This window comes from Mchenga conophoros, linkage group LG12 (assembly GCF_057382185.1).
Source record: "Mchenga conophoros isolate Kocher_MC1m ecotype Shallow Benthic linkage group LG12, M_conophoros_male_GT1.1, whole genome shotgun sequence".
In the NCBI taxonomy this organism is placed as follows: domain Eukaryota; kingdom Metazoa; phylum Chordata; class Actinopteri; order Cichliformes; family Cichlidae; genus Mchenga; species Mchenga conophoros.
This window is the reverse complement of record NC_140537.1, coordinates 3,150,310-3,168,305: the sequence shown is the minus strand read 5'-3', so window position 1 is coordinate 3,168,305 and position 17,996 is coordinate 3,150,310. Positions and strand designations below refer to the sequence as shown.

Below are 17,996 nucleotides of genomic sequence, written 5' to 3'. Positions count from 1 at the left end.
GCAAGTTAGCAAGTGGTGGGTGAAAATGACCGGCTAGTGTAACTGCATTCCTTTAAAAAAGGTCTTAAAAATGCTTAATGAGTCTTAAGTATGACACAATTTATGGGTTTCACAGGTTTATTAGAATCCAAACAGTAGTTGGAAGTTGGAACAATAAATAAATGGGCTTTCAGCATGCTCAAGTGATTCAACAAAGATATATGAAGACAAATCTCAAGTGTTATTCATTATGAAGGCCCAAATATAGCATCAGGTCACACCTGCCTTATTGTGGAACAACTAAAAGGCACATACAGAACCAACATATAATGTAGGTGACATACATGCAGTAGTGAAAAAGAAGGAATACACAACCCCATTGGTCATTTACTTCTATGTCCTACAGCACAAGACATGAAAGTAAATGCCTCAACAGATGGAGATCTGGCTAAACGCCACCATATCATGTCCTCACAGAGCTACATGTAGACCGCTTACAAAAGGAAGTGCTCGTTTAACACAATCACACATCAGCAAACTGATTAAAAGCATATTAAAACAAAACCCTTTCTGAACAAAGCATTTCAAGAAAATAAGGCGACATCTGTTTCATTTCAAATCCTACAGTTTAAATTTGGAATGACATCAACATAATTAAATTCTGGACTTGTTTTCAATTATTATATTATAAAAAACTAACATGACATCACAGATGCTATTTAAGGTATTTTTAATAACCCACAATTTAAAACTAAATAGTGTACAACCAAGTAAAATGCAGCTTCTCTCTCCTTTCATTCAATGTGCTAAAAGCATATCAAATCTGGTTTTTGGTGGTGACTTGCTGCAGAAAGGATTCCTCCTTTGATAACTGAAGACACTTGTTCACCGGGCGGCCACTTTTGATCACTTTATCAAAAAAAAAAAAATCCGCTCATTACACCAGGATACACTAGGTTTCATGTGGATTGTGAATGTCTCTCTCTTTTTTTAACTTTTTAAAATGACAGGGCTCTTATATTAGAAATGCGGCAACATTACACATGAACTTCGCCTCAAGATTTTGTTGAATATCAGTTAATTGTTAGTCGTTCCTGGTTTCTTCTTCTTTGTCCATATCATGTGTTGCAGCTCGCATTGTAAGAAGGAGGAGCCTCTGAAACACACACACCATCAATCCAACTGGTTAATATTTAAACACTGTTAAATACCACACTTTATATATTGCCACAAAACAAGCAGTATGAGCTAGGTCCTTGTATTCCAGTTGACTTTGTTCAATCGGAATACACTCTTGTTTGGACCACATTAGTAGCTGTGGTTCTTCTGATGGATCAAATTACTGCACCTATTTTCACAGCATGAAGCTAGTTGGGTAACTAGACTTTATCCCGCAACTGGACTTTCCTATATGTGAATTTGTAGAGCCAATCAATCTCCTATTAATTTCCTTAAGAGTACTGCTGTGGGGAAGAGCTGCATTGATTCTGCAAAGAGCCACACCCATGGGATTGCTGAGCAACACCACTAACACCTTGCAGTGACTGTATCACACCAGAAACTTTTACTGAACTAAGTTGGGGTTCATGAGACTCTGTTGTTTCTGGTGAACAGGGATGAGCTGATGATACTTTACAATTAGTAAGCCATTGCATTCCACCAACATGAATTCCTGTTCCAAAGAATTCCATGCAGATTGAGATTTTAAACTGGCTGCCATGCTGCACAAAGGTACAAAACATTCCTACAGACTATCACATAATATGAAGCATGGTGGAGGGATCATCATGGTTTGGACTGCTTTGCTACCCAGTCTTTCAATCATTAAGGGAACAATAAATTCAAAACTGCAGCAAGAGGTTTTGAAGGCCCCAGAATATCCAGACCAGTTGCTGGTAAAATCATCATACAGCCATCTATTTATGCTTGCCATGACGGCACAGGTAGCCACTGTAGTATTCTCCCAAAAGATAAGCCTTGCTATTGAAACCTCCACATCAATGCTGATATAGGGGAAGAAACCAAAACTGGATGTCAGAGTCCTGCCTTAACCATTAGTGTTGCATGGCCTAGGACTGTTAAATCGAGTCCAAAGTCTAATAAGCAGCTACAGGAACCATTACTTAAGGAACTTCTAGGAATAACTAAGGGTTCATTAAAGTTGTTGCAGTCGATACTGTGAGTAATTACTCAGCGATGAGGCTTGAACCATCGCTGAAGTTTTTAAAAAGTAGAGTCTACTGATTTCTAGAGCAACAGTGGTAGATTGTGTGGCAACTCACCTTTTGGATAATCTGACGTGCTGTAGTCTGGAGGCAGGATCTGTGGTGTTGCCACTGAAGTGGTACCATTCAAAGAGGGGTAAAGACTTGTGGGCCCTGTGGACCCACTAAATTCAGGCCCGTTGGGTGCTGCAGCTGGTCCGACTGGCTGCTGGTTTTGAGGAAAAAAGAGGCCTGGTGCATAACTAAATGCATTGGGTGACACCAGTTGAGACTGCCGCTTGTTTTGGAAGTCCTCATTCATCAAGGCCCCTCCCTCTGCTCCTGGGTGGTACTCAGCTGGAGGAGCGCTGGGGGAATTGTGGGAGGATCCCCTAGAGCGAGGGGCAAGACGAGGAGCAGGTTTTGGGGCTGGACGAGGGGGCAAGGTGGGCGAGGAGGCAGAAATGGATGTGTCTAGTGTTGAGTCAGAGGCTGGCGTATCCTCAGTGGAAGGAGCAGATGCTTTTTTGGAAGGCCGTTGTTTTTTGTCTAATGAGACGTTCCCAATGTGGATGGGTAGTGTCAGCATGACATCAGGAGACTTCAGACACACCTGGTTCATCAGCAGAACAAAAAAGAATGTCGGTTGGTGGAATAGACTCTGATTTTCATTCTTTGTCAATATTAGTGGATGTAAATCTGCTTTGTCAGCTGGTCAAAAGTTTAAATCAGCACAAAATAAATAAATAAATCACCTTTTTTAGACTATGGGAGCTCTTGGCTCTTAGGGATTACTAGAAATTGCTTGTCACTGACCTGATTATTCAAAACCTTGGCTAAACATTGGGATCATCATTTAAACTCTGTGTGTGTGTGTGTGTGTGTGCACACACACATAAATAAATAATATAGGTTCTTGCAGCCATCCTCATGCTTACAGTATTGCACATACTACTCATAATTTTTCAGACAGGTAGCAAAGCAATACTGAGTATGTATCAGAGAAGGAATATGAACCTACTTTGACAAAATATTCGATCTTTATAAGCTCACAGCCAGCGAGGGAGGACTGAGGCAGGGGAGGAACAATGATCTGCTCCTTCCACTCCACCTCTTTGCCAGCTTTCACCACGCCTCCCTCCACCTTCGCTATTATTCTCAGATCATAGGTCGGCTTCTTCGTCTCATAGGTCACTCTCTGAAAACATACGACTATGGATAGTCAAAAACTGTGATCAGTGTGTTTTGACTGCAAAATACAGCCCAAAGTCAGCGTGTGATCTCACAAATAGGCTTCTGGAAGAATAGTCAAAATTCTCATAAGCACACTTTCAAACATTGTGGAAAGCCTTCCCAGAAGAATTGAAGCTGTAATAGCTACAAAGCCTAGGCCAACATCATATTAGAACCCTATTCATTAAGAATGGTATGTCAGTTAAGTTAAGTAATGCATGCAAAGACAGATGAACAAATACTTTTGACATTCAATTAACTTATAGAAGAAAATGCCAGAAGGGCCAGTCCTGCTAAATGTGAGCAGGACTGCTAGTAGCTAGCAATAGTAAATTTAGAAACTGTTATTCCTATAGTGTCAGACTCAAGTTTGGTCTTCTGTTGGGTTTATCGACGCAGCAATCATATTTAGAAGATATAGAAAATAAGTTTAAAACATGGATTGTAAATGTAAAAACATAACACTAAAAGTGAGAAAACTAATACCAGAAGGTAACCAGAGTTAAGGAGATAAAGTTCCAACCTGCATCAGACTGGCTGCCATGTTGCCAGTGTTCTTCCCAGATTGGTTGTGGATGTTGGCGGTCACCTGAATGATCTCTCCTGGTGTGTAACCCTTCATGTGCGTCTGAGCCCTCAAGACTATTGTGCCAGTTTTCATCAACATGTAGGTGAACTGCTGAGTCACTGCAGATGAGCAGGTTCCCTATATAGGTCATGGCAAAAGACACTTTGAATAGTATAATTGACTTTAAATTAATTTGGTGAATCTAAATGCCAGTAAGTACAAAACAAAGCAAATAACACTCAAACAGTTTCTTGTCTAGTTATTCAAAGGATTAGAATTAACGGTTCACACAAATGCAGAACTCTAGATTCCCCATTTATTGCATTTAGTTGACAACTGCACACCTGCTCTTCATCAGACTCTACCTCCTCCCTGTCCCATTGTTTTCAGCTCTGCACCTGCCCCATGGGATGAGGAAGATGTGCAAGTTCTCTTGTGTTCTTTGTCCAGTTATCCAAAAATCTAAAGTTTGTGGATTCATTGGAACTATTTCTGATAAACAGCAAAGTGTTAGGGTTGGTCCAAGCTCCAAATCAAAAAAAACAAAAAAACTTGGCTGTTGTGTGTTTGAACTCTGAAGACTAATTAACTCAATGTTTAGGACCAACCATTCAGGGACTGAATACAGACATACAGCTACAATGTCTCACCCATATATCTGGCACTTCATTCAGGTTCAGAAGGCTTAGCAGGAAGAAAGCTTTCTCTGTGGTGTAGTCCTTGGAAAATCGTGGTGTGTCAATAAAAGCCCTCACTCTGTAAATGATCCTTCCATAGATGCCTTCAAAAGACGTTGGAGCAGTGGCTGTGGGGAAGAAGTGAACTGTGTTAGTTTGTAGTTATACAGTAGTGTGAACTACAGTTTTTAAAAGAGTTACAGTTTTTGCAGAAAGAGTGAGTACCACCCAGGAGCAGGGATATTTTTTCCTCAGGCGGCCACAATATTAGTAATCTGTCATTTTAGATTTAAATCCTTTTAATGTCTGGAAGGGATGTTTGAGTAACTCCTCTAAAATGTGTTAACCCTCAAGTAACACACTTATTGAACATGAAGACTATAAAGACTCGTTGAAGAATGTAGGGACCAAAAGAAAACATTGTGAGAATAAATACTCAAGTAAAATACAGATACCTCAGAACAAAGTAATTGTACTTTGTGCTGTGTTTAATTAACCTACATGTACAGCTGTGCTTTAAAACATTGTAAAAATGTAACCACTCCGCTTTCTGTTTGTGTTTTTGTCTATAAAGTAGTATAAGACATGGTTTCAGTCAACACTAACTCCAGTCCTTTAACTCATTCACTGCCAGCCATTGGCAGTGAATGAGTTAAACCCATTGACTCATTCACTGCCATTGACGGCTATAGACGTCAATGGCAGTGAATGAGTGAAGCTGTATAGTTCTGATACTGTGTGCATGAACAGTAATAACAGTAATATTGGTAGTAGCATAACTTGCAGGGAAAAAACTAACTACCTATTTTGGGGCACCAACATTTGAAATAGCTTTCACTGGATTTGACTGACACAGTCCAGGGAGTTTTTATGTCCGAGCCGCTGAACTGAATTTAAAGCTATAATCCATCCAGATTAATTCCAAAATAGCTGCTGAGTTTTGACACCTTTTCCCAAAAGAACTATGATATTAATTTATAAAGTATAGAGCTCTTCTCTTTATTAACCTTCCAAATCTTGACAAATACAGAAACAAACCAAAAAACAAACAAACAAAAACTTCGTAGGCACCTGCCAGCACTCTAGGAGTGAAAGCAAACAAGCTTAATGATTCATATCAGATTCACAAAAACTGGCTTGACTGGTTCTGAGTTTCTGTGATCCTAGCTACATTACATAAAAGGCTTCTTGTCTTGTCTGCATGTCATCTTGCAGACATGCACCTACACAATGACTAAACACTGTTGCCTGTGTTCTATTGTGTGACAGCCAAAACAAATCAAGACAATGTATAGAAAGGAAGTCAAGTATTTTATTTCAGGCAACAGTTTTGGCACTGAATAAAAAGTTAACAAGTCTTCAAATGGTGATACTAAAATATTTCCTCATTATTCAACTGTCTCGTCATCTTTATGCACAGTTATCTTAAGAGTCCATAACAATTAATGGTGTAACCAGGGAGTTCTCTCAAAGATTGCATTGTTATGAGTCAGTGGAACACACTGTATACTGCTGACGTCACAGTAACCATTACAGGGATGGTAGTGGAAAGCATCCACCAGTCTCTTCTTAGTTAGACACCATCATGGCACCTCATTCAACTCATGTATACGCTCTGCAATTGTGGCCCGTTCCAGAGAAAAGATGACTGATGGCAGGTTATAAGGGCCAAATTATCTGTTGTGGTGGCCCCAAAACGAGAACTGTTGCAATTGCCTTATCACTACTGATGGACAAAATTCTGACAGCGCCAAAGATTTAGAGTGACCTTATCTCACAGCGTCAGTGCTGCCCAGCATACCTATGTCAGTGACGCAGTCAAGACTCACGACTACACTGTTGTTTTTCAACACAACACTGAAAAATGAACAACCCAAAGCCTTGCTGAAGATCAAATAGTCAGGCAAAAATGTAAAAACAGAAGAAGAAAAAGCTAATAAAAGGAACAAATTTCTGAGCAGGTTGTAAACAAAGAATCAATTTGATCTCTTAACCACTTTATCTGGAGGTTAAACTAAAACCACCCCAACCATCATGAGAAATAACCCTTCACTAGCGGTGTGCGGATTGATATTGAAATATCGATTCTTCCAATACCAGTAATTTATGCTCGAAAATAGATTCTCATATTAAAATATCACCATTTTAGTACTTTGGGGTAAATTTGTAGTTTTTTATTAACAGGAACACAGTGGAAAGAAACTACATCATTGGGATTATCTAAATTGGAAGGAACTACCTCCTCTTACGCGTGCGCACTCACAATGGCTGAGCGTAAACAAAGTCATGTGTGGACGTATTTTACCTCCACAAACAGCCAAGACGCGATGATGATACATGTGGCAAGAAAGTGAGGTGCTGTGGCAACGCCACTAACCTCGTCAAACATGTCAGAGTAAATCATATCACAGAATATGACGAGCGTATGTTGAGGCGAACTGACGAGACAACAAAAGCATGCATGTGTGTGTGTGTGTGTGTACACACACATATATTTTTAACATTTTGGGAGGAAAAGAAAATCAGTCCCATCCTCACAACATGCCAGAACATGTCTGACAGACTGGGAAATGAAAGGGGAAAATAAACACATGCAAAAATATCCCATCAACTTCACCTACCTGGTATGAGAAACTTGAAGGGAAATGTGTGCATTCCCTCTTTCAGGGTACCTATTTGGGACACAAAGCACAAATAAAATCCTTTGATGGAAACAGTAACAGTTGCTCTGTTGTTTCCAAACAGTCAGATATGCCTCAAGGCTGCAGTGGAAAATGAGAAGTTGTAATCTTCACATATTGTCACATTGACCAGTTCCATTTGCAAATTTGTCTCAATTATCACAACAAACCATCTCACAAGGAAGTATTTTGTGGACACTGGACATTTGCACACAGTTTTAATTAGCATTTGGAAGCACACCTTTGTCTGCCACTGAGATCGTGCTGTTGAAGTACTGCTCCTCCATCGTCCATGCTGTGTCATTGAACTTATTGGTGATGCCGCAGAAACCATTGCAGTTCGCTTTGATAGCTGCAGATAAGAAAATACACAAGTTTAACTACAGACGATTCGTAGTAGCCACAGCAGGAAACACTTTTCGTAATCAGTCTTTTCCTCAAGGGTGTGTTATTGGTCTGTTTAATGGCATATTGCTCCAGATTTATACAACATCAATATGTGCAAAAGACCTGTAATAAACACCCTTCAGGAGAGTTTAGGATGCATTATTTGATTTGGGAAATAGCCTAAGCCAGCTAATGTTTTGTAACAAAAACAGACCAAAAACAAATTACTGGTCAAAAGTATAAAGAAAGCTTGACTTTATACTGAAAACCATAAAATGCTTGAACCAGATTTTCACCAGATTAGGAAAGGCAGCCAAATATTCCACAACATTGTATTGTTCCTACAGTCTACTGTTGGTCAAAGTCTGAAGGTTATTCAACTAGTCTGAATGCTTTATTACTGTTTTAATGTAATCCTTCATTAACAGAAACAAAGGTAACCATTACATAAAATCCAGGTCCTACATTCTATGAACATAAAAAAATACCCCAGCTTTACAGCTACAATGTTAGACAAATTTGTTTCCATTTTGTTCATACATCATTACTTATTTAAGCCGTTTTGTGCTGTTGGTGCCTTTGGAGAACCATCTCGATTGAAAAATGATCTAACAAGTAATATGGTTTGTTAAAATAATGACTTACCAAGAAGTTTGGGCTTCAGCTTTTGTGATTAAAGTTTTAGAATTGAGTTATGGTGTCTATTACTGAATGCCAATTAAATTTCACGTGTTTCAGCATATGCTCAAAATAAAGGCACATCTACCTCTGAAAGAACATACCAGCAACAATAATCCCTGCTAATAATGTCCAGGACCTACAATGTGGTGATGTTTGTCCAGAAATTAAATGGTTGACATCAAGGTAAGAATGTCCATCTTTTCAATACAGTCTGTGGTCCAAATACATGTTGTTATATTCCCAATTTTAAGTCACATAAAAATGTTCAAAATGTTCTCAGTAACACATTTGAGTTAACAGCAATAGAAGAAAGCACACTGCTATAATGATGGCATCACATGAACAGAATGAAGAGCGCCAAAAACGTTTAGAATATTAAACACAACCTTTACCAGTCTCAAGAAATCCCAAAACAGAACAAAACATGTGAAAAGTTGTTTGTAGGTTCTTCAATAAACTGGCTGTTTAAGTGAATAGTGGTGAGTGAAACTAAGATTTTTATTGCAGTGTTAATATTTTTCAGTGGCACGTCTCATCACAGTACTTAAAATAGTTTAATATACCATTAGTATTTTAAACGGTGAAACTGTAGCATGTAGCATAAGAGATCTTGAGCCGACAGTCCGACCAGCTTTACCTGAAGAGGAATGTAAACAGACCAGAGGCCTCGCAAGCATTCAAAGTAACAAAACACAAAGACGCCACTCAGCAGGTTGAGAGCTACAAAGAGTAGAAGAAACCTTTCCCTTGCAATCTGCATTCAAATGTGTTACCTTTTATTGTCCTTGTTGACACAGTAGAACCTTTGAGATGTTAAATATCCCAAATAAGAAGAATGAATAAGTGCATTCAGATGGATGAGATGTTGCTTTTACAGCAATCTGGACAATGACACTCACTTTTCCTGTTTCAAGTTTCATTTTGGTCTCTTGATGACAGTCTTAAGTATGTTTAAATGTACAGTCTGACTATACAACACTACAAAATAAATAAAACAGCAGAACCAATTAGACACTGCTCAACGCCAGTGCATTACTTTAGAGCAGGGGTGTCAAACTCAAATACACAGTGGGCCAAAATTCAAAACTGGAACAAAGTCGCGGGCTAACATTAATATTTACTGAAATATATTTATTCCTCCAGATATAAGAATGAATCTTTTCTTATGGACTCAAACACGTTTTGCTGAAAAACTGAATATGGAACAAGCAAAGCTTAATACTAAACAATATATATATTAGCTGTATAATAGTAGGCCAGCTCTGATAGTAATTTGGTATGGCTTCGCGGGCCAAATGTAATTAGGCTGCGGGCCAAATTTGGCCCGCGGGCCAGAGTTTGACACCTATGCTTTAGAGGGTCCCTTCAGAGAGGGGGGCCTTGACACAGAGCCAAAACTGGAATAAGGCAGCAAAGTGATAGAGTATTTAGTACAGTCGCCTCACAAAAATGTCCCTGGTTAAAATCCTGGCTGGTGCTTTTCTTTGGGGACTCTGATGCCTGTGTGGGTTTCCTCAAGTTAGTTTTCACCAAAGCCAAGCATGTTAGGTTAATTAGTCATTTTAGATTGAATATGAATGTCGGGTAGGTAAAGAGAGGTGTATAGAATACAGTGCTGCAATAATGTATAATATAAACTCATTTTCTGAGCTAATCTTTCAACTTTTAACTAAACTTAATCTACACGTAACATAAAAACAGTAGGAAATCTATGCTTATAAAGCTGAGTAGGACTGAGGAGTTGAACTAAGAATCATGTTAAACAAATTATAAACTATCAAAACAGAATATTTACATAGTCCAAAATCCAGGTATTTTGCTGTAATTTAATGAAAGACCGTCAATTTGTGTTTTGGATAGTTTGGGAAATTGGGATAAAACATTGAACCAAGTGTTACAAAACACAGAAGCAAATTTCCCATTAGGCCTCATTAAACATTTTCCATTGAATCAGTGTGCAGAGCTACACCGCGGTAAACGGCCAATGAAAAATCATATGCAAGTTTTAGAACCACAAACACAGAACACCACAGGATGGCTTTTCAACCTCTGAGTGATCTTCAAATAGGAGAAGTTATTTCTAAAACCAGGCGTGGGAACAGTGTAGGAATTACGACTCGTTACCAAATCAACTCACTTCCTCGTTTCTCGAGGTCGACGTTTTCCCACCTGCTGAGCGCAGATGGCTCTTACCTTTACACTGCAGCTGTTGGCCCAGTTTTACTGTCACGGTTCCAGAGATGGACTCTCCCGGACTGTACACTTCTTTGTTTTTCTCAAAGGCAATCTTAAACTCCTGAAGCTTTCCCATTTTCTCACCCGACGTAATGCGAAACAAGACTGAAAATCACCTGTGCGCACAGGCTACAGCACACACTTTTACCTCCTCGTCCCCACCCCTTTTAGTGACGTCATGTTCACCGGACAAACGTTACATAAAAGACTGCTTTTTCAGGCGTATTAATAACGAAGTTGTCTCTTAGCATATCTCTTAGCATAAAACAAGTAAAGTTTTCCAATGTTTCATTTTCTTTGCCTAGTATCATATGCCTGAAAATATCTACATGCATAAAAACCCATTACACTTACCTGCAGCACTCACAGCCTCTGTATTCTCATCGTAGATCAACTCCCAGAACTTAATGGCTGAAGGAGAAGGACCGCCTCACAACCATTAGCAATTCCAGAGTGTTTTTCCCCAGAAACTGGGAAGCAGAATTGACGACGACACACCACATACACCATCAGACCAACTGGTGAGCACTTAAACACTGTTAAATTAGGGATTACTTTATTAATCCCTCAGGTGCGGTTCCTCCGGGAAATTCAGTGGTGTCATTAAAAATGACACTTTTTACATTAACACAGCTGAATGAAGCATGAGCCAGCTGAGGGCAACTGTAACATTTAAGATATTTAAGTATTCTCGGTGATATTAAGGTTAGCAGTGAGCAAACTAAAATTAACCCATCAATTAACCGCCTTGAGGCAACTTTTGTTGTGATTTGGCGCTATATAAATAAAATTGAATTGAATTGAAACCAACAATATTTTCTCCAGACTGTTTTTTTTTTTTTTAATTAAACGTAACTCAGCTGCATCCCCAGAAGGTCTCTTGTTTGGTGGGTTTCCATAACAGGTTAATATCAAATGAGCTTAGTTGCATTTGGATGAAGCTTATTAATAAAACCACGAGGTTGTATTACCGCATACTTACCTTGTTCTTATGTTAAAACAGTTAAGTATGTCAAAGACAATTAATTATCAATGATACCAACATTGTCTTTAGATAGTGACATTTATGCAGTGTAGTATAATGTGCTGATGTCATTAGGGAGTGCTCTTGCAGATTACATTCTTATGACTTAATGGAACAAAGTAACAGCTGCTGGATTGCATTAGGAACTGTTTCTAAACCTGTTCTTGTTTTCAGTGGTGAAAAATAGGGTGACAGATGAGGTTAGGCATCGGTCCCTGTAGACTTCGATGCTTGCATACAACATTGTGATCTGTAGAGAGGTGGCCCAGGTGGCAGAGAATTTGGAAATGGAAAAAGTATGCACTGCAGAGAAGGGAAATCTAGTAGGTAGCAAGACAGATCAGAATCAGAATACTTTAATAATCCCTAAGGAAATTATTTATTCAGATTACCCAACCCTCATCCCCAATCAGTCGTGGCAGATGGCTCAGGCTCAGCCTGATAAAGAAGAGTGCAAGAGACAAGTGTTGGGGAAAATTGTGACAGAGGGATTGCAAAAAGAGTGAAAGGGAACATTTACAAACTAGTGAGACCTTTCTCCAACAGTGATAGGATGAAGAGTACAGTCATTCAAATGGGCACAGAAGAGAGCCACTAGTCCTCCACATCAAAAAGAGCCAGTCGAGGCAGTTTGAGCATCTGACTAGGATGCCTCCTAGGTTCGTCCTGGGTGAGGTATTCTGGGCATATCCTACTGGGGGGAAAGATATTAATAGACTTGTCTTTTTCACCTCTGATATTTGTTTTTGGGCTGCTTACAAGACAGGTAGACTTACCTGGTGAAGAGGCAAAAGGTTTAACCAAAACATCTTTAACCAAACCATATTGCTCAGACAAGGAGGAGAGAGAGGTGTCGTTTTGTCTTGCTTCCCCCGAGTTAGCCAGGGAGCCGTTTATTAGCATTCAACAACAACGACACAACAGCACTCTCTCACCCCACACAGAAAAACATGGTCGCAGAGAGAGCGCGTCACGTGGTAACCGTGGGAACATAACGCTGCCGCCTGAAACAACCGAATACAGCTGCCAAATAAAACCCAAACAGCCCTGACCCGCTACATAGCCCCCACCTAAGGGGTCAGTCATCCCCGACAACCCCATTACCCAACACAAAGTCCTGCAAATGTCCCGGTGTCATCTTTCGGCGCACTGGCCGATCTCAACCGGCAGGGGAAGAGTCACTCAGATCAGAACATGGGGTGCCACTAGCATCCCCTGCCCTGGCGACTGTTGAGCGAGCGGTCGGTACGGTGAGAGTCTGTCCTGATGCCACACCACCATACCCCTCGGGCCCAGCATGTGGATCCTGTACACCACTTCTGGAGGTCGCTCCACGACCTCCGCCGGCCCCTGCCAGTGACTGCAGAGCTTGGAGGACACTCCTCTCTTAAGGACAGGGCAGTACACCCAAACCTTGTCACCAAGCACAAAAGCTCCCCCACTCCCAAACTCAAGGAGCCCATAGAGAATTTATAGAGCTCATCTTGTAAAAAGCAAAAATGTCTTTGGCACAACATCGCATCAGGTCTCATTGCATAAAGTGCCAGACAAGTTTGAAAAACACACATACTGATATAAGAGAGAGAGAGAGAGCAAAAGAGAGAAATGGGTGAACTGGAACAGGAGGACTGGGAGACCATGACACCTGTTGGTGGAACACCACTAGAAAAAATCTAGTATCTAGTGTGTTGGTTAAATCTTTGATGCAGGCCTGTATGCTGAAATGCATTGGAGTTTTAGTTTAAGTTGAACTATGCAATGAGAATGCCTCATTGGGCACCTTAAAAAAAAAAGAAAAAGAGAATGGCTTGGAGGTTTTTTTAAAATTTTATTTTAAAGCCCAACTTTATTTATGTAGGATACTGTTTTATTATGAATCGAATTTTAGCTGCAAATATTTCTTCAATTACTTCACATTCCTGTGGCAAAGGTGTGGCTCTGCTGAAGAGGAGGGGTGGTGCAGTGTGTTTGGCGGAGGCAAAAGACAATCTCCAGACATTCTTTCATGAGGTGGAGGCTCGAGAGAGGTTTTTACCCAAAACAGACAAAAAAAAAAAGCTCTCCAAGTAACACTTAAATATTAAATAAAATCCAATTGTGAAGCTGAACTTTAAATGGGTGGGCAAGGGGGCAGGGGTGTGTAGAAAACGATGTGTCAGGAGTCGGGTGTTCTCGCCGGTTCTAGTGAGCCTCGACCTCCCGGTCAGCTATCGAGCTGGTGGGTAACAGACATCCTCAACAGCTCCATAGAATATGTAGAATCGAGGCACCCTGGCCATCACATCTCCAGCAATTGTCCATCGGTATCAAGTTCCATTTTTGCAATTATTGCAGTGTTCGATGCCACCTGTGAATTATCTTTAACTGGATAAACCTGCTACCAATTTCTTTGTAAACCCTGACAAATTGTTTGTCAGCTAGTTTTATATTAAAATGTTAACACAACACACTGACACCACAAACACAGTGGAGAGTTCCAGTTCAGTTACTTGGAGTGAAAGTGCAGTTGCCAGTGTAAGGATATCTGTAGATCAAAGCAGCAATGCCCCTAAGCCTTGACAGATGAAATCCACCCTAATGAAACTGTTGAGAACTATTTAAAACAAGCACAACTTGTAATGAGCCTTAAGTGCCCATTAGAAACTCAGTTTTTAGCACTTCTATATTTTCATTTTTCAGTTTACATTTTTGTGTTAAGTACACTATATGGGGAAAATTGTTTTGCATATGAATGAATGAAAATGGGTAAAAATATAATGGAATGTTATTCCACTCACCAAAAGCAATACTCGTAGTAGTAGTGTAGTTGCAACACAGACTAGTGATAGATTTACTTTTACTAAATATATTGAGCTTTGTTTTATAACCAAAGGCTAACTTTGTTTTGCTCTTGAGCGCCTGAAAACACAATTTATTCTAGCAGAAAATAAAAAGCCAACAAGTTTGAAGTCTCTTCCTGTTTTGCTGACATTGAAACAGTGAATGCAGAATGCCAGTAAATTCCAGTCAAATGACTGCACTAAGCTGCAGTTATGATGCTACATGGCAGCATGCAGGCGGTGCTTTCAAACTAGTGATTTTTCTCACTGCTTTTGCATGTACTGCTGTGGTGAGCACTGCAGATGTTTCATAGGTATTTTTGACATGAAGAAAGAAAATGCTCTCAATTATGGAAACAGCCAGAGGGTTTATTTGTGTGATTTACGTGTGTGGCTGTTAATAAAGTTGGCGCTCTCTCAGGGGCGTGAGCGTTCATCCAAAATGGCAGAAGGCTGATGTGTTTATCTCGTCGGTGCAGTTTACCATGTACATCAGATTTTCCTGCGCATCTTCATACTTCTGCTAACAGGTTATGGACCCAGAGAGCTAAGAACCTTTCTAAAAGAGTTTTTTTGCCACATAGAGAGAAATGTCGCAACGTACAGCGTGCTCGGTGAGGATCAGCATACCATAGCGCCATGAGCCGACGAGCCGCTGAGTCAAATAGCCGTTGGTCTGGGCTAGTTTTTGATGGAGTAACTACGGCAGACAAAGTTTTGGGCCACCTTCATTTGCAAGGACTAAAAGACATTATTTTGAAGCAGCCTACCGACGTGGAGGGAGAAGAAGACGGAGCAAGGAATGCAGAGGCCTACGCGGAGCTGATCCAGTTTCTGGGTGATAAAAGTTTGTCTCTTGTTATGCGAGAAGCTGCGGATGATGCATGGATGTTGGAAGGCGCTGGGCATTTTAAAAACCTATTATGCAAGTAAATGGCCTGTATTTATATAGCGCCTTACTAGTCCCTAAGGACCCCAAAGCGCTTTACATATCCAGTCATCCACACATTCACACACTGGTGATGGCAGCTACATTGTAGCCACAGCCACCCTGGGGCGCACTGACAGAGGCGAGGCTGCCGGACACTGGCGCCACCGGGCCCTCTGACCACCACCAGTAGGCAACGGGTGAAGTGTCTTGCCCAAGGACACAACGACCGAGACTGTCCAAGCCTGGGCTCGAACCGGCAACCTTCCGATTACAAGACGAACTCCCAACTCTTGAGCCACGATCGCCCCAAAAGTCCAGCAGTGAGATTGTGACTGAGTATGTGATACGATCAGAGACAGCTATCACAGCCCTGAGAAATGCTGGAGAAACATTGAGTGATTGGTTGCAATGGTTTTGAAGGGACTGCCAGAATCATTCAAACCTTTTGCTATCCAAGTGAAGTTGAATTGACTTTTGCTGAATTCAAAACCAAACTGCGAAGCTACGGAGACACAGAGAAAATGCACGCTGCAGCATCAGATGACAACGTCATGAAAGGACGTGCACGACCGAGTAACAAACCCATGTTTGAACATTCGAATGACCGGGGAGCCGGCAACAGAGACATGGTGTGTTTCAGATGCGAACTAAAGGGACACAAAGCCAAGATGTGTCAGTGCAAGCAGTGGTGTAAATAGTGTAAAACCACTTACTGGGACTCAACCTGCAGACGGAGACAGCAACAGAACAATGCACAAAAAGTTTCCGAGGAGTTGGGCAGCAAAGACTACGCATTCTGGATAAGCAGCAAGGATACAGAGTTCCAGTCAGAACGTGGCATCAACAAAAAGGGTCTGATGGTGGACACAGGGGCAACTTCGCATATTATTACAGATATAACGAAGTTCGGAAAATTTGACGACAGTTTCCAGACCAAGACACACTACGTGGAGTTGGCTGACGGCACTAAGTGCACCAGAGTTGCAGAGCAAAGAGGGGAGGCAGAGTTTTGTTTAATAGACAGCAGGGGGCAGTGCCACAAATGACAGGAACAGTCCAGCTTATATGGGCTACTACCTAGAAAAGTACAGAAGCATAGACTGGTGAAGTTTGAGACCAAAACAAGAGTAGAGACAAATACAAACTGACATGATGATAGATGGGTGTACACAGTCAAAAACAATGTTGATGGTTCTGAGAAGTACAAGGCACGTTATGTTGCTAAAGGATACAGTCAGAAGATAAGTGTGGATTATGAAGAAAGATTTTCCCCTTCTGCTAACCTGACTACTATCAGAGTGTTGATGCACAAGAAAACATGCTTTTACATCAGGTGGATGTTAAAGCTGCCTATCTACACGCATGGAACATGGAGGTATTCATGGAACAACCTGAGGGCTATGAGGTGAAACCTGACACAAATGAAAAATGGGTGTATAAGTTGAAAAAGTCGCCATATGGTTACAGAGCTATGGGCTAAAACAAGGTGTTGCATGAATATCTGAGTGAGAACAACTTTGTGCAAAATCCCACTGACCATTGTGGGATTTTGATAATATGGGTAGATGACCTGATCATCACTACTAGTGATGAAAGTGAACTAACTGTTGTGCAGCAAAATTCAAAACGAAGGATTTGGGTAAACTGAGACATTTCATTGGAATAGATTTTGACCAGAGCGATAACTGTGTAAAAATGTCACAGAAACAGTATGTGGAAAAAAATACTTGAAAGGTTCAACATGCAGGAAGACTGACACCTTGTGAGAAAACACTGAACTACACTGATGGTGCAGAAAAGATGAGTGAGGAATTTCCTGGAGGAACCCACCCAGGGGATTAATAAAGTTTCATCTAATCTAATCTAATCTAGAGGTACAGAGAGGCAGGTGGTAGTCTGATCTATTTGGCTACATGCACAAGACCAGACTTGAGTTTTATAGTCAGTAAACTGTCACAGTATTTCACTGAGCCAACTGAAGACCAATGCACCACAGTAACACATGTACTGAGATATCTGAAGGGAACATCCGAGAAAGAACTGTGTTACAGAAAACGTGACAATGAAGAACTGAGGTTGTGGGCATACAGTGATGATTGGGCAGCTGATGTAACAGACAGATGTAGTACGACTGGTTATTGTATAAGTCTGGCTCTAAATGGTCCTTTGATTTCATGGAAAACCAAAAGTCAACCTACTGTTGCATCATCTACCTGTGAAGCTGAGTACATGGCTGTAGCTGCAACCCTACACAGCAAATCCAGCATGTCCAAATTAACACTGTCGGATTTGATTTCAACACTATTAAAGTGTCTATATGGGTCCACACCAGAGAGTGTTAATTTAACTCTTTTTGGAGAGTTGGTACGTTAACTCTGATTTAGTGTTAAACACCAAATCTGTCTGGAGTTGATAATTTAACACTTGGTGTTAAGAGTTTATATATTAACTCTCAAAGAGTATTTTAGTTTAACTACGTAAGAGTTATCTTCTAATTCATTCTAAAAAGCGGGAATTTTACTGTTCTGAACTTCTAGAAATTTCTTTTGGAAATAAACATTTACTAAAAAGATGCAA

The 17,996-nt window shown here is 40.5% G+C and overlaps 1 protein-coding gene across 1 annotated transcript; it reads right to left on the bottom strand.

Annotated features, from left to right (window-relative positions):
* On the bottom strand, window positions 1-10,781 carry arrdc1a (arrestin domain containing 1a). Its single transcript, XM_085293306.1, has 8 exons — window positions 10,604-10,781; window positions 7,584-7,694; window positions 7,283-7,333; window positions 4,635-4,789; window positions 3,940-4,122; window positions 3,205-3,381; window positions 2,262-2,796; window positions 1-1,135 (listed from the first exon to the last, which is right to left on the bottom strand). Exons 1-8 carry the CDS (start codon window positions 10,719-10,721, stop codon window positions 1,098-1,100), a joined length of 1,368 nt encoding a protein of 455 aa, XP_085149432.1. The 5' UTR covers window positions 10,722-10,781; the 3' UTR covers window positions 1-1,097.
* Window positions 10,782-17,996: the final 7,215 nt, after the last annotated feature.

What these genes read in the sequence shown, in the direction of transcription:
- arrdc1a (XM_085293306.1), bottom strand. Translation starts at nt 10,721, where the DNA reads ATGGGAAAGCTTCAGGAGTTTAAGATTGCCTTTGAGAAAAACAAAGAA. An exon ending in TGGCAGCCAGTCTGATGCAG is followed by an intron (nt 3,382 to 3,939) that starts GTTGGAACTTTA and finishes GTATGTTTTCAG; the next exon opens with AGAGTGACCTATGAGACGAA. An exon ending in CACGTCAGATTATCCAAAAG is followed by an intron (nt 1,136 to 2,261) that starts GTGAGTTGCCAC and finishes TGTGTGTTTCAG; the next exon opens with AGGCTCCTCCTTCTTACAAT.